The 15,762-nt window shown below is 47.7% G+C and overlaps 1 protein-coding gene across 3 annotated transcripts in view; it reads right to left on the reverse strand.

The window, feature by feature from the left end:
• LOC138256696 (uncharacterized) overlaps positions 1-15,762 on the reverse strand; it is a 108,932-nt gene that overhangs the window by 15,741 nt on the left and 77,429 nt on the right. For all 3 annotated transcript variants that reach the window (XM_069205879.1, XM_069205873.1, XM_069205872.1), the window contains 4 exons: positions 13,298-13,417; positions 11,330-11,428; positions 10,660-10,803; positions 4,271-4,354 (listed from right to left, as the gene is read on the reverse strand). In XM_069205879.1, the coding sequence (XP_069061980.1) occupies positions 4,271-4,354; positions 10,660-10,803; positions 11,330-11,428; positions 13,298-13,417 (447 nt within the window). The remainder of the gene's footprint in view (positions 1-4,270; positions 4,355-10,659; positions 10,804-11,329; positions 11,429-13,297; positions 13,418-15,762) is intronic.

The raw sequence follows: 15,762 nt of genomic DNA on the forward strand, positions 1-15,762 counted from the left end.
ACCCAATGGTACTCATTTTATTGATCATGACGTCAAATAGATTCTTGTGGTGGTTGTATAAATCCAGTGTGTCACCACACTCTGCTACCACATCACAATGCAGTAAAAGCCCACAAACCATCTATCTCCCCTATGACTTGTTTAATTCCAGCTCATACTCTCTTCTCTAGCAAGAAGCCAAACACCCGGTCCAAATTTCCCCCACATGCATGATCGAAGTTGCCGGATCAATGAAAACCAACACGCTCAAGTTCAACACAGGCAGGATGGAAGTAATAATCTTCAGCAAAGGGACCTTGATCTGGGACTCCACCTGGTGGTGTGCCGAACTCAGACCAACTCCCTGAGGAACCAAGCAAGGAAACTCGGAATAGTAATTGACAACCAACTCATCATGACCAGTCAAGTGAATGCGTCTCAGTCCACTGCTTCCACACACTCAAGAAGATCTTCAACTGGCTCCCCACCGACTCTGGCAGAACCATCATCCAAGTCCTCATCACCAGCAAGCTGGACTATGCAACGCACTCAAGGCTGGAATCAACGCTCAACTGACCAGAAGGCTCCAGACCATACAAACCTCAGCAGCCAGGCTCAGGCTCTACCTCCCACCCCGCATCTCAAGGAGCTCCAGTGGCTCCCACTCCACAAACGAGCACTCTTCATGCATACATCAGAAACATTACACAAGCACTGGCCACCAAGCACCTCAACAACTGCGTTAACTTCACAAACCTACCAGACACCTCCACTCAGCCGTACCCATACTCGCACCTTCCTCATACGCAGAACCGGATCCAGTGGCTGTGCCTTCTCTTACCTCATCCTAAGCCTGATATGATCTGCCCCTGCACATCAGAGTCTCCTCCCCAGCTCTTGAATTCGGCAAGAATTTGAAGACCTGGCTCTTCACTTAACCTCGACCCTGGCTCAGCCCATACAGCTTCTACTTCAAAACCAGGATACCCTCCCGGGTGAGTTATGCACTAAACAGATAACATAACATGATTGTCTATGACCCTGCACAGCTTTGTGCTGCCTTCTAGTGAGGCTGTGCTGCACCAATAGCGCATACATGCCAGCTAACTGAAGCCAATTGTCGAAACGTAGGTGCAAGTGAAATGTACTGAATTAGAAACCTACAAAAAATTAACTCCATCCTCTTTAAAAAGTGAGACCACACACGCTTACAGCTCAAACTCTGATACTCAGCTACCACCCCTCACATATATGCTGCACCGACCACACACGCTTACAGCTGACCCTCTGATACCCAGCTACCACCCTTCACACATATGCTGCTCCCGACCACACACGCTTACAGCTGACCCTCTGATACCCAGCTACCACCTTTCACACATATGCTGCACCCGACCACACGCGCTTACAGCTGACCCTCCGATACCCAGCTACCACCTTTCACACATATGCTGCACCCAACAACACACGCTTACAGCTGACCCTGATACCCAGCTTTCACCCTTCACACATATGCTGCACCGACCACACACGCTTACAGCTGACCCTGATACCCAGCTTTCACCCTTCACACATATGCTGCACCGACCACACACGCTTACAGCTGACCCTCCGATACCCAGCTACCACCCTTCACATATAAGCTGCACCCAACACACGCTTACAGCTGACCCTCCGATACCCAGCTACCACCCTTCGCACATATGCTGCACCCAACCACACATGCTTACAGCTGACCCTGATACCCAGCTTTCACCCTTCACACATATGCTGCACCGACCACACACGCTTACAGCTGACCCTCCGATACCCAGCTACCACCCTTCACATATAAGCTGCACCCAACACACGCTTACAGCTGACCCTCCGATACCCAGCTACCACCCTTCGCACATATGCTGCACCCAACCACACATGCTTACAGCTGACCCTCTGATACCCAGCTACCACTCTTCACACATATGCTGCTCCCGACCACACACGCTTACAGCTGACCCTCTGATACCCAGCCACCACCTTTCACATATATGCTGCACCCAACAACACACGCTTACAGCTGACCCTGATACCCAACTACCACCCTTCACACATATGCTGCACCCAACCACACGCGCTTACAGCTGACCTTCCGATACCCAGCCACCACCCTTCACACATATGCTGCTCCCGACCACACGCTTACAGCTGACCCTCCGATACCCAGCTACCACCCTCCACACATATGCTGCTCCCGACCACACGCTTACAGCTGACCCTCCGATACCCAGCTACCACCCTTCACACATATGCTGCTCCCGACCACACGCTTACAGCTGACCCTCCGATACCCAGCTAACACCCTTCACACATATGCTGCTCCCGACCACACGCTTACAGCTGACCCTCCGATACCCAGCTACCACCCTTCACACATATGCTGCTCCCGACCACACGCTTACAGCTGACCCTCCGATACCCAGCTAACACCCTTCACACATATGCTGCACCCAACAACACACGCTTACAGCTGACCCTCTGATACCCAGCTACTACCCCTCACTTATATGCTACACCTGACCACACACTTACAGCTGACCCTGATACCCAGCTACCACCCCTCACATATATGCTGCACCCGACCATACACGCTTACAGCTGACCCTCTGATGCCCAGCTCCCACCCTTCACACATATGCTGCACCCAACACCACATGCTTACAGCCGACCCTGATACCCAGCTACCACCCTTCACACATATGCTGCTCCCGACCACACACGCTTACAGCCGACCCTGATACCCAGCTACCACCCTTCACACATATGCTGCTCCCGACCACACGCTTACAGCTGACCCTCTGATACAAAGCTACCACCCTTCACACATATGCTGCACCCAACAACACATGCTTACAGCTGACCCTCCGATACCCAACTAACACCCTTCACATATATGCTGCACCCAACCACACATGCTTACAGCTGACCCTCCGATACCCAGCTACCACTCTTCACACATATGCTGCACCCAACCACACGCGCTTACAGCTGACCCTCTGATACCCAGCTACCACCCTTCACACATATGCTGCACCCAACACACGCTTACAGCTGACCCTCCGATACCCAGCTACCACTCTTCACACATATGCTGCACCCGACCACACACGCTTACAGCTGACCCTCCGATACCCAGCTACCACTCTTCACACATATGCTGTTCCCGACCACACACGCTTACAGCTGACCCTCTGATTCCCAGCTACCACCCTTCACACATATGCTGCACCCGACCACACGCGCTTACAGCTGACCCTCCGATACCCAGCTACCACCCTTCACACACATGCTGCACCCAACAACACACGCTTACAGCTGACCCTGATACCCAGCTACCACTCTTCACACATATGCTGCTCCCGACCACACACGCTTACGGCTGACCCTTCGATACCCAGCTACCACCCTTCACACATATGCTGCACCCAACAAAACACACGCTTACAGCTGACCCTGATACCCAGCTACCACTCTTCACACATATGCTGCTCCCGACCACACACGCTTACAGCTGACCCTTCGATACCCAGCTACCACCCTTCACATATAAGCTGCACCCAACAACACACGCTTATAGCTGACCCTGATACCCAGCTACCACCCTTCACACATGCTGCACCGACCACACACGCTTACAGCTGACCCTCCGATACCCAGCTACCACCCTTCACATATAAGCTGCACCCGACAACACACACTTACAGCTGACCCTCCGATACCCAGCTACCACCCTTCACACATATGCTGCACCCAACCACACATGCTTACAGCTGACCCTCCGATACCCAACTACCACTCTTCACATATATGTTGCACTCACCCTCCAGTTTATCATGCTCTGTTATTCCATTACACGTGGAGTTGAGCTGACCATGGAAAGAATTATTAATTTGCAATACTGAAGACTATGGCGACTTATAGTGCAACATTTCATGTTTGTAACTAGAGTTCTCAAGATCACCGACAGAATATTGGACCAAAAAATACTGCGTGGACAGAATATTGTGTCAAAAATATCACGGACCAAAATACCTAGAAGGTAAGTGCACATAGGTAAGTATATATTTGCTGTTCTTATATATAAAAAAAGTTACCTATATGTGCTTACTTATAGAAACTTACCTCCACAAATGTTTTGCCCTCGGTATTCTTGACACAATATTTTGTCTCACAATATTTTTGGATCCGATATTCTGTGTAAACACCGTGTTCCCAATAACCTAACAAGGTGGATTCATCTTCTTCCCGCACTCACCGGTACAGAAATAGAGCAGCACCATAGACAAGGAACCCACGAATACAAGGGAGCGCAGCGCCAATCGCAAGAAGTTCAGAGCACCTGGGAAAGAAAGAAAGAAGAGTTAGTCCCACATCTGAGAAATAAAAAATAAAAACAGTTACAATAAAAGCAAGAACATCTGCATTGCAGCAGGTGAGTTATCTAGTAGTGAGTGAGAAAATAGGGAAGTGAGTAGGTTAGTGATTCGATGAGTGAGGACAAGTGATGAGTGACGGAGCAAGAGCGACCAATCCAGTGCAAGAGAGCAAGTGAAAGTGAGTGTTTACATCACGTAATGGTGACTACGCCCCACCCTTGCGTGAGGTTTTCTAAACTAACCAGTACGCTCGGTTTCCATTTCTTTAAGTGAATTCATGGCAGCAAATTTGTTTAAGTTTAAACTTTCTTGTTGTAGGAGCATGGGGCTGTGTTCCACATACCTCACCAAACAATGCTTACAGATCACACACAGAATTCAGCCTTAAGGTAGAGTGCCCACTTGCTATAGCGCATCGAAGTACAACCTAGGCGCACCAGATAAACATCCGCGTGCAGGGATGCAGGGATCCTAGCACACAGAGGCAGAATCTGTGGACATTTATGGCTGGTGATAGAACTGGGTGTAAAAATAGTGTATTGCTGTGGTCAGGATATGAGGATAGGAGGTTTGTGTAGAGGGAGAGGGCTTCTTGGTTTTTCAAACAGCATTTTGTTTGTGAATTACTCCTAGATTAGTCTCATACATTTTGTATTTTTCCTGTCCTGGAATCACAAGTAGGTGTACTCATGCAAAAGGAATGGGGAACTAAGTTACTAGGAAAACACCCCTGAATTTCATGAAGTGTAAGGAAAGGGGCCCTCCGCACAACTGCTTCATTCACAAACAAGCATTGGCAAAGCCAATAGGTCTCGTCCATGCAAAAGCTTTTGGCTTTGTCAATGTGTTTTAGCCATGTTGTACACCAGCGTGGCTAAATGTTAGTGGTGTAGAAGACAGTTGTGTGGAGTGTCAAAGAGTGGAATGGAGTAGAGTGGAGGGGCAGAGACTGTTGTGTAGTGGAGGGGCATAGTGTGGAGTCACGTAGGGTGGTATACACTGGAGTGGCATAGAGTAGAGTGGACTGGTGTAGAGTGCATTGGCATAGAGTGTTGCAGAGTATGGTGGCTTGGAGTTCAGTGGCATTGAGTGCAGTGGCGTACAATGCAGTGTCATAGAACGTAGTGGCGGAGATTAGACTGGTGCATAGTAGAGTGCAGTGGTGCAGAGTGGAGCGGTGCAGGGTGGAGCAGCTCAGGGTGGAGTCAAGTGGCATAGAGTGCAGTGGCGTAGAGTGGTGCAGAGTAGATTGTTTCATAGTACAGTGAAGTAGTAGGGCAGAGTGTGGTTGCATAAAGTGACAGTGTAATGGTGTATATTAAGTGGCGTAGAGTGCAGTGGCACACAGTGCAATGGTTCAGAGTAGATTAGAGTGACATACAGTGGATTGGAATAGAGTGCAGGTGCAGAGAGGTGAGTGTAACTGAGTCAAGTGCATTGGCATAGAGTGTATTAGCACAGAGTGCGGTGTTGCAGAGTGGAGTTGTGCAGAGTAGATTGGTGTAGTCTAGATTGGAGTGGTGTAGAATGCAGTGGCAAAGAGTGCAATGGTGTAGAGTGCCAAAGAGCTTATTAGCACAGAGTAGAGTGGTACTTGGTAGAGTAAGAGGCATTGCATCAAGTGGCAGAGTGCAGTGGCGTAGAGTGGTGTTATGCAGAGTAGATTGGTGTAGCCTAGATTGGAGTGGTGTAGAATGCAGTGGCAAAGAGTGCAATGGTGTAGAGTGCCAAAGAGCTTATTAGCACAGAGTAGAGTGGTACTTGGTAGACTAAGAGGCATTGCATCAAGTGGCATAGAGTGCAGTGGCGCAGAGTGGAGTTGTGCAGAGTAGACTGGTGTAGCCTAGATTGGAGTGGTGTAGAATGCAGTGGCAAAGAGTGCAATGGTGTAGAGTGCCAAAGAGCTTATTAGCACAGAGTAGAGTGGTACTTGGTAGACTAAGAGGCATTGCATCAAGTGGCATAGAGTGCAGTGGCGCAGAGTGGAGTTGTGCAGAGTAGACTGGTGTAGCCTAGATTGGAGTGGTGTAGAATGCAGTGGCAAAGAGTGCAATGGTGTAGAGTGCCAAAGAGCTTATTAGCACAGAGTATAGTGGTACTTGGTAGAGTAAGAGGCATTGCATCAAGTGGCATAGAGTGCAGTGGCGCAGAGTTGAGTTGTGCAGAGTAGGGTGGTGTAGCCTAGATTGGAGTGGTGTAGAGTGCAATGGTGTAGAGTAGAGTGACAGTTTATTAGCACAGAGTAGAGTGGTACATGGTAGAGTAAGAGGCATTGCATCAAGTGGCATAGAGTGCAGTGGCGCAGAGTAGATTGGTGCAGAGTAGATTGGAGTGGTGTAGAATACAGAGGCAAAGAGTGCAACAGTGTAGAGTAACAAAGAGTTTATTAGCACAGAGTAGAGTGGTACATGGTAGAGTAAGAGGCATTGCATCAAGTGGCATAGAGTGCAGTGGCGTAGAGTGGTGCTGAGTGCAGTGGCGTGGTACAAAGTAGAGTTATGCAGATTAGAGTGGTGTGGAATGGTACAGAGTAGAGTGGAGTGACAGATTGGAGTATTCATGGTGTGGTAGCACACAGTCAGTACAAACAACATATTTTCAATTGAAATGACCATAACATTTGCATAGACGTACAGTTTTACTAATAAAACTATACACTGCACAGATGAAAATAAGTGGAAATTGCATCACTTAGTGTAATGAATTGTTGTGATTATACTAAAGTATTTATTTCCAAAACACTTCGGAAATAACAAAAAATGTGCTTCATTTGCTTTCCTAATTCGGATATATTCTCAAATACTTACAAAGTTCATTTAAATGTTGTCCTGTGCTAGAAGAAAAACTCTTTCTTGCCCTCAGTAGCCAGCAAGATTGTCACATAACTCCTCTTACTATGATGCCAGAGAAAGAAAGGTAAACAAGTGCTTACTTGGTACTGTAGATAAGGTTTGGGAAAGGGAAGGTACAAATTCAAGCTGGACAGCATAAAGCAAATAAAACTAGCAAATGGAAAGCAAGAAAATGGGAGTTACAAACCACAAAGTCAATGGCAAGCAATGGGCAGAATGCATTCCTAGGTCACATTTCTGAATTTCCCTAAGAGGTCCTTAGTAAACCAGACAGCTGTGCCGTCTGATAGGCTGCGACCTAAAAAAATGAGTCAATTAGGTGTGTTCCTTGGCGATGGAATGTGGAACAGTGCTAGTAATGGGAAAGCACATCGCATCTAGGTGTAAAAGAATCATGATGAAGGTAAATTTAGCCAAACCATGTGCTGGTGCCATATCTCATTCGAAATGCACAGGTAGATACCACAGCAAGAAGGTAGCTTCAGCCAGTTTAAGCGTATAGTAAATGGAGAGCCTGCTGGTCAAATTCTCCATCACTTTGGGAGGACACCTCAAGCATGTAGTGGTTACAGGAAGCACACAAGGTGGGATGTGGGCCCATCCTCCATATCTCTCAGGCAGGCTCATGCCTGGAGCTACCGTAGTTACCTGAAGTGTGCTCAGGCACTGGGTGGAGACTGTTTGTGAACTGGGACAACTGGATACACTAGTAGTTATACATTTAGCAATAGTAGCTCTAGGGCACAGCTAGACTAGCATCACTGCAGACAAAGGCTACAAGCACTGGACCGAGAAAGGGTCTAGGAGTAGAAACAACACTGGGTGTAGTCTTTAGTCGATCAGATGGAATTTAGTCTAAACTTCAGGGACAACACTGTTCAGAGCCCACCACTCCACCGTGTCCAAGTGGATCACAATATATGGGTCACACAAAGTGTCATATTGGCTGATGCACTGGCAGTTATAAGGGGCACCAGACGATTTTTGAGACAGAAATGAATTACTGTCAGAGATCAGAAGAGCAGGTTCTCATTTCAGTTACCCTAGTGGTGCCCATACTAGAGGCTGCAAGTCTCTGCAGGGATAGAGCATCTGCAGGGATAGAGCATCACCTGGTGAACATTAAGCTAGTTGATTTTATTGACTGAATCTCAGCCACTGGCTCTTCAATTATCTGGCCTGAGGTATCGAGCTCCATGAAGACAGCCGGCGAGGGTCTTTAAAGGACGACTATATGGTCACTAAAGCATTGATGTAGTTTTCTCCTGCAGGAGGCGGTTCCTGAATGAACAAGGCTTCACCATCATTCTTGAGCCGTGAGAAGGTCTGCTCAACCAAGTGCGGTCTCTTAGATCAATTTGTTGGAAACGGCCTGAAGTCCGTCAGTCATGCTGGGGTGTCTGTCTTGGGCGGACAAAGCTGGGATACTATGAGCAGTGACAGAAGACGCAGGGAGAGTGGTGCCAACTTGACTGGTAGCTGCCCAAGCAATTGAGATAGGGCCAAGACTTTGACTGGTCGATGCACAGGTCCTACTGTTGCTGGGAGTATGTATGGTCCTGCTTGACTTGGAACTAGCTCCCTGTTTGCACCTAGACATTTAAAGTACACCAGATGTGATAAAAGGATGCCGGGGTGCCTGCACTCTAGTGAACAGGAACAGGGATCTGGAGATAAAGAAAAATACTTTGATGTTTCTGGCCCAAGCGATAAAGAATGTCTGATGTGCCCACCTTAGAATCAACCCCTTCCAGACATGGAAAAGTGAACTCCTTTGAATTTGCCACTCGCTACAGGAAGGTGGATAATGCGGCCCCAAGCAATGAACTTGAAGAGGAGATTAATGCAGCCATTCTTTCCATGATGCCCTAGAGATGGGTATGCCCGGCAAGGGCCGGGTGGTCACAGGGCCCACGCAGGCCTAAACCGGCCTGTGGCTATCTGTGTTCACAGCTGGCGAGGGCCTGGCTTGGCAGTTCAGGATGGGTTGTTCTAGTGCTTCATTTAAAAATATATATATATAATAAGTGCAAAAGCCCTACTCAGGAGGCCACCACGGCTTGCACCACCCATTGCACTGCCAGCTCTGCCAACAGCACCTATACAACTACTAACCATCACACTGCTACACTTGTGAAAATTTAGGCTGTTTGAACACCCTCCTCCCCCCTCGAGCTATAAGAATGAATGGTGTTGGTGACTTGTATTAGTTCTTTTTCATTATTTAAAAAAACTGTTCCACTGGCCATCTTTAAATTACACAAACAGCACCGCCATGTGGCAGCTTTCATAAGTGCTGGCGCTGAAAATTAATTGCTGGTGCAGAGCCCCAGAAACCACTGGCTCCAATTAAGAACTGCGTTGTTCCCAATGGAGTAGGACCAAGTCTGATTTACGTGTGGCTGTACCTATCTTTCCGGCGTCACAGTAGACAGAAGACAATGGTTTGGAATGTGGCCGGCTGATGGCCAATGGCTGAGATTAATTCAAGCATTTCTTCCATCACTTTGCTGATTGACGCAGTGATGTGGGACCGAGGAGGCCAGAGTCACGTACTCTAGGGCTAGTTTTGAAGAAAGTTCTCATCAAGATAAGGTCAGATGGGGGGAGAGGCGGGGGGGGGGGGGGGAAGAAGATCGAAGTGGACTCTGAGGAGGTCTCTCGATGCCCAACCTTTGATGTACATTTGCCAGGGAATTGGGATCAACAGGAAAAGCCAACCACTTGCTAAGATGCCACCCTTCATCCACCAAAAAGGCAGCTCCGCCACGCTGTATCTACAGCAAGCAGAAGTGAACTCTACCTGGGAAATGTCATCATCCGGACCAGACTGGCATTATTGCATTGGACAATGGTTGTCAACAAGGAAACTGTGCAGAACTCCTGGGGGCAACTCCTTCCCTTCACCTGAAGGATTGCAAGACAGGTTGTAGTACCCAGCACTAGGAAGGAAGGCTTGTTAAGCATCTCCATGGAACGAGAGGTTACGTAGTTGAGTGTGACCTGTGAAGCAGACATCCATATTAAAGCAGGGAGTGTCAAATGACCAGGTACTCCGTAGAGCACCTGGTTTCAGAGACCCCTGTACTGTGTACTTCCATGCAGCTATATATCCATGCACCCTATACCTCCTGACTCCTCTTCTTGATGATGAAATCTGGTAGCCCCTTTGGGAGAAGGCAGGGCTTGCTCTGTATTATGGACAGCTAGTTTCAAATGGTTCTTGTACCAATGCTAGCACGCAAAATGCGGGCATGCAGTAGAAGCAATCGGGTCAGCAGCTGCAAATGTCAGTGACTTGATGTACATGCATATAGAAGCACTTTCTGATCCATTCATGAGCCATGATGTAGTGGCACCCAGGCCTTCTGGTTCTAGAATTTCCATGTGTTTATGGTAGCCATGCACACTTGTACCTTTCATATTTTGGCCTATCCGTTGGTTCATCTCGAAATCCTGGCTTTGTGACTTGGTCCATTTTTTACGCAAACACCACAAGAATTCCACGCAAAGGCTGCTTCCCAGAGCCACCAAGAAGGCATTATTACAGGCTGGACAAGCTACAAAAATAAGATTTTTTTTAATAACAAGTATGCACATCAATTACACAGTAGTCATGAAACTAAGATTTGCTACAGCTTTGTGGCATGAACACAAAGGCCATAGGGGTCCAAACAGAAATAATCAACTTAAGGACTACATCATTGTGGTTACGCAAAAACCCTGGGTGTCGCAACGCACACATCACCTCCCCAAACCCAAATTTACTATGATAGGTTATCAACTTCCATTATTATGCATTTCATTTTATTTTACACATTTTTACTTTATGCCCACTTGAATACTGAAGTTTGTTGTGCAGAAGACCCAGGTAAATGTTCCAGCATTAAATGTTCTTGTGAGATTTACACTTACCATAAAAGAATAAAGACACTAAGCAAATTCGCCCACCCCTAATCAGCGATGATGTCCAGTCCAGTGCACGCCACCCAACACACACATTCCCCCCACGCACATCCCCCCACGCACACACACTCTTGCTGAAGCAGCAGTTATTGTCCCTCTAAACTCAGTACTCCTACTCACCAGATGAGCCTGAGAAGATCAGTCTTAAGCAGGCAGACACCACGGCACAGATCAAGAAGAGGATCCAGCAGATGAAAGATGCGAACTGAAACCTATAGACTGTTCAGATGGAAGACAACACAGTCTTGGGTTACTATGGCAATAGAAAGAAAGTAAAACCAAGCCCCCATCACCCTTACCACAGTATCTCAATGAAGGCAGTGCCTAATGTACACAGGTGGTTGCAAGGGAATCAGCATTTCATCCTTGGGGAAGCAGGCTTACTTTTCAGCCACAGACATTGACCCAGAGCAAGAGGGAAAAGAGAACGGAAGAGAAGCTTAAGAACAACAGTGACAAAAGAGGAGGAAGGGAGGCCCTGCAAGAGTGAGCTGGAGAGGGACTGTAGAGAGTGGAGGAAAGAGGCATGAGGCGGACTCAAGACTAGGCAGCCTTGGTATTCATGAGACAAAGAGACAGGAAGTGTAGTGTGAAGGAAGAAAGAGCTTCCTAGGGAATTCTTTGGGTCCCTGTACTTAGTAGTAATTATTAAAAAATAATAATTGAAGCTTTACAGGTCCCTTTGTCTCCTAGACCAGACATGTTCCGAAGCTTACATGTCACTGTAGTGTGAAGAGAAGGAACACCCTCTTGGGCTTCAGTACTCTTATGGGTGATGTCAAAGGGCTTCCTTTAGAAGGTCAGCCAAAGTAATGTATATCTTTTACACCAGCTGTTTCTCCTGCGGACCCCCACTTATTCATTACTGGAACCCAGACACCCCCCAATGAATCCGGGGACCCCCACTGAGTCATTAGTTGAAGCAGGAGACATCGGCTTAAATATTTTCAGTGACTTGAACCACAAAACACTACACACAAAAAACAGTATTTATCAAACAAATACACAAAAAAATGTAATCATTTATTTAATGCTCAAACAAATATTTAAAAAAAACAAAATACTAGTCATCCACAGCACATTCTGTTTGGCGCAATGCATTGCTTCCACGAACCAAAATGAGAACACCAACTTAATTTTTACCTTCCAATTTTAAATTCCTTTACATTTATAGAACATTTAAAAATGTTCAGATTTGCATTTTCTTTTTTTCTTTAAATGTATATACCCTTTATTAATCTTTTAATATTATTTTATTTTCTAAGCAGTCGCGGACCCACCTGAGTAGTCTTTGTGGACCCCCAGGGGTCCACAGACCACAGGTTGGGAACCACTGTTCTATACTGCATGTCTTTTCATGTCCCTCGTCTCTTCTGTGATGACTCATTCAGTGAGGGACATTAAGATTAAAAATTCATTTTATTGTCCCATTCTGTCTTCAGCTCATCATCCTTTTCCACAGCTGCCCAATCAATCCAACACAACTCTGGGCTCACTCCCTTGACTGTGCTACACATGTTTTCGGGGTTAGCAACAACACGTTCACCTGCCTGGGACTTTAAGTAAGTGATTACAGGATCATTACTTCAGTGAGCGAGTGACAGTGAATGATAAGTCATACACCTCAGTTTGTGGCTCAGACCAGTTTCACATTTGCACTAACATGGATCACAAATATGCTGAACTCTCTGCTCACATCACACAAGATCAGAACTGCTCTTCCCAGGGATCACCAGAATGGTGCACAGCGTGGCTCCCACAAGTGTAGGACCTCCAATCTTACCCGAAACCCACCCACTGAACATGTAAGACATTGCTTCTTACATTGTACCCACTGCAGACAACCAAAATGGCAGGCTCAGTTCCAAGACCTTGTATCCATGGTCGCCACTGCTTAATAATGTCAGGTGGTCAGAGAACAAAGTGAGCCAAACACTTCATGATGAAGACAACCTCTGCCCTAAACACAGCGCCTCCGTCAACCCTTAGTCAACACTCCCACTTCCAACCCATCCATTCTACCTAGAACCCTACCCATGACCTCGACCCACCCACCCGATCTTGTACAATCCGCCATCACAAACTTACCATTCTGTTTCACAGGATCGCAACATGGCTTCTGGCAGATGAGGAGGGAGATCTCACTTATGGAGAGGGGAAGACTGAAAACTACTGCAGCAATCAGGAAACCCGCGACATACAGGGTCACTGAGAAAAACAAACAAGAAGCAGGATCATATGCGTTAATAAAGGGGGCATTTCATGCCAGGTCTCAAATATTTATATACAGCCTAAGTGTAATGCCCATTCACACATGTGACACAATGAATGAATATACTTACATGTATCCTCATCACTGGCAGCCAATTAAAAGAAAGAACCATGGCATTAGTACAGAACAAGCTTTGGGTTCACCACGTACATAAGTAATACTATCAGCTAGAACAGGCCTGTAGGAAAGTACCATCTTGCCTGGCATGTTACCCCCATTTTTTACTTGTGTGTCAGTTTGTTTTTGCCTGTCTCACTGGGATCCTGCTAGCCAGGACCTCAGTGCTCATAGCTGTGGCATGAATGTGTTCCCTGTGTGGTGCCTAACTGTGTCACTGAGGCTCTGCTAATCAGAGCCTCAGTGCTTATGCTCCCTCTGCCTTTACAATTGTCACTGCAGGCTAGTGACCATTTTTACCAATTCTAATTGGCATACTGGAACACCCTTATAATTCCCTAGTATATGGTACTGAGGTACCCAGGGTATTGGGGTTCCAGGAGATCCCTACGGGCTGCAGCATTTCTTTTGCCACCCATAGGGAGCTCTGACAAATCTTACAAAGGACTGCCACTGCAGCCTGAGTGAAATAACGCACACGTTATTTCATAGCCATTTACCACTGCACATAAGTAACTTATAAGTCACCTATGAGTCTAACCCTCACTTAGTGAAGGTTAGGTGCAAAGTTACTAAGTGTGAGGGCACCCTGGCACTAGCCAAGTTGCTCCCACATAGTTCAGGGCAAATTCCCCAGACTTTGTGAGTGTGGGGACACCATTACACGTGTGCACTACATATATGTCAATACCTATATGTAGCTTCACAATGTTAACTCCGAATAGGGCCATGTAACATGTCTAAGATAATGGAATTGTCCCCCCCATGCCACATATGGTATTGGGGTGCTAATCCCATGCATCCCCGGGGCTCCAGCATGGACCCCGGGTACTGCCAAACCAGCTCTCTGGGGTTTTCACTGCAGCTACCGCTGCTGCCAACCCACAGACAGGCTTCTGCCCTCCTGGGGTCTGGGCAGCCCAGTCCCAGGACGGCAGAACAAATGATTTCCTCTGAGAGAGGATGTTACACCCTCTCCCTTTAAAAATACTGTAGGTGTTAAGGGCCTGAGAGGAGTAGCCTCTCCTGGCCTTTGGGAATGCTTTGAAGGGCACAGATTGTGCGATCCTTGCATAAACCAGTCTACACTGGTTCAGGGATCCCTCAGCCCCTGCTCTGGTGCAAAACTGGACAAAGTGAAGGGGAGTGAGCACTCCCCTGTCCATCACCGCCGCAGGGGTGGTGCCCAGAGCTCCTCTAGCGTGTCCCAGACCTCTGCCATCTTGAATGCACAGGTGTGAGGCAACAATGGAGGCCTCTGAGTGGCCAGTGCCAGCAGGTGACGTCAAAGACCCCTACTGATAGGCGATTACCTCACTAGGTGGCCAATCCTCCTCTGAGGGCTATTTAGGGTCTCTCCTTAGGGCTTTTTCTCAGATAACGACTTGCAAGAATTCACCGGAGTTCCTCTGCATCTCTCTCTTCGACTTCTGCCAAGGATCGACCGCTGACTGCACCAGGACGCCTGCAAAACTGCAACAAAGTAGCAAGAAGACTACCAGCGACATTGTAGCACCTAATCCTGACAGCTTTCTCGACTGTTGACTGGTGATGCATGCTCTGGGGGCTGTCTGCCTTCACCCTGCACAGGAAGCCAAGAAGAAATCTCCAGTGGGTCGACAGAATCTTTCCCCTGCTAACGCAGGCACCAAACTTCTGGTTCAACGGTCCTCTGGGTCCCCTTTCATAGTGACGAGCGTGGTCCCTGGAACACAGGAGCTGGATCCAAGTGACCCAGACAGTCCAGTGGTCCATCTGTCCAAATTTGGTGGAGGTACGTCCTTGCATCCCCACGCCAGACAGTAATCCTATGTACTGCGTGAACTGCAGCTACTAGGGCTTCTGGGCACTTTTGCAAGGATTCCTTCATGCACAGCACAGCCCAGGTCCCCAGCACTCCGTCCTGCATTGCTCAACTCGCTGAGTTGACCACCGGCTTCGTGGGACCCTCCTTTGTACTGTTGAGACGACCGCCGTGCTCAGTTTTCTTGAACCCGTGTTCAAGTACTTCTGCATGTGCTGCCTGCTTCTGCATGGGCTCTCTGTGTTGCTGAGCGCCCCTCTGTCTCCTCCTCTAAGGGGCGACCTCCTGGTCCTTCCTGAGCCCGGGCAGCACCCATTTTCTTCAAGCGCGACCTTTGCAGCTAGCAAGGCTTGTTTGCGG

Source organism: Pleurodeles waltl, chromosome 1_1, assembly GCF_031143425.1.
Source record: "Pleurodeles waltl isolate 20211129_DDA chromosome 1_1, aPleWal1.hap1.20221129, whole genome shotgun sequence".
In the NCBI taxonomy this organism is placed as follows: Eukaryota; Metazoa; Chordata; class Amphibia; order Caudata; family Salamandridae; genus Pleurodeles; species Pleurodeles waltl.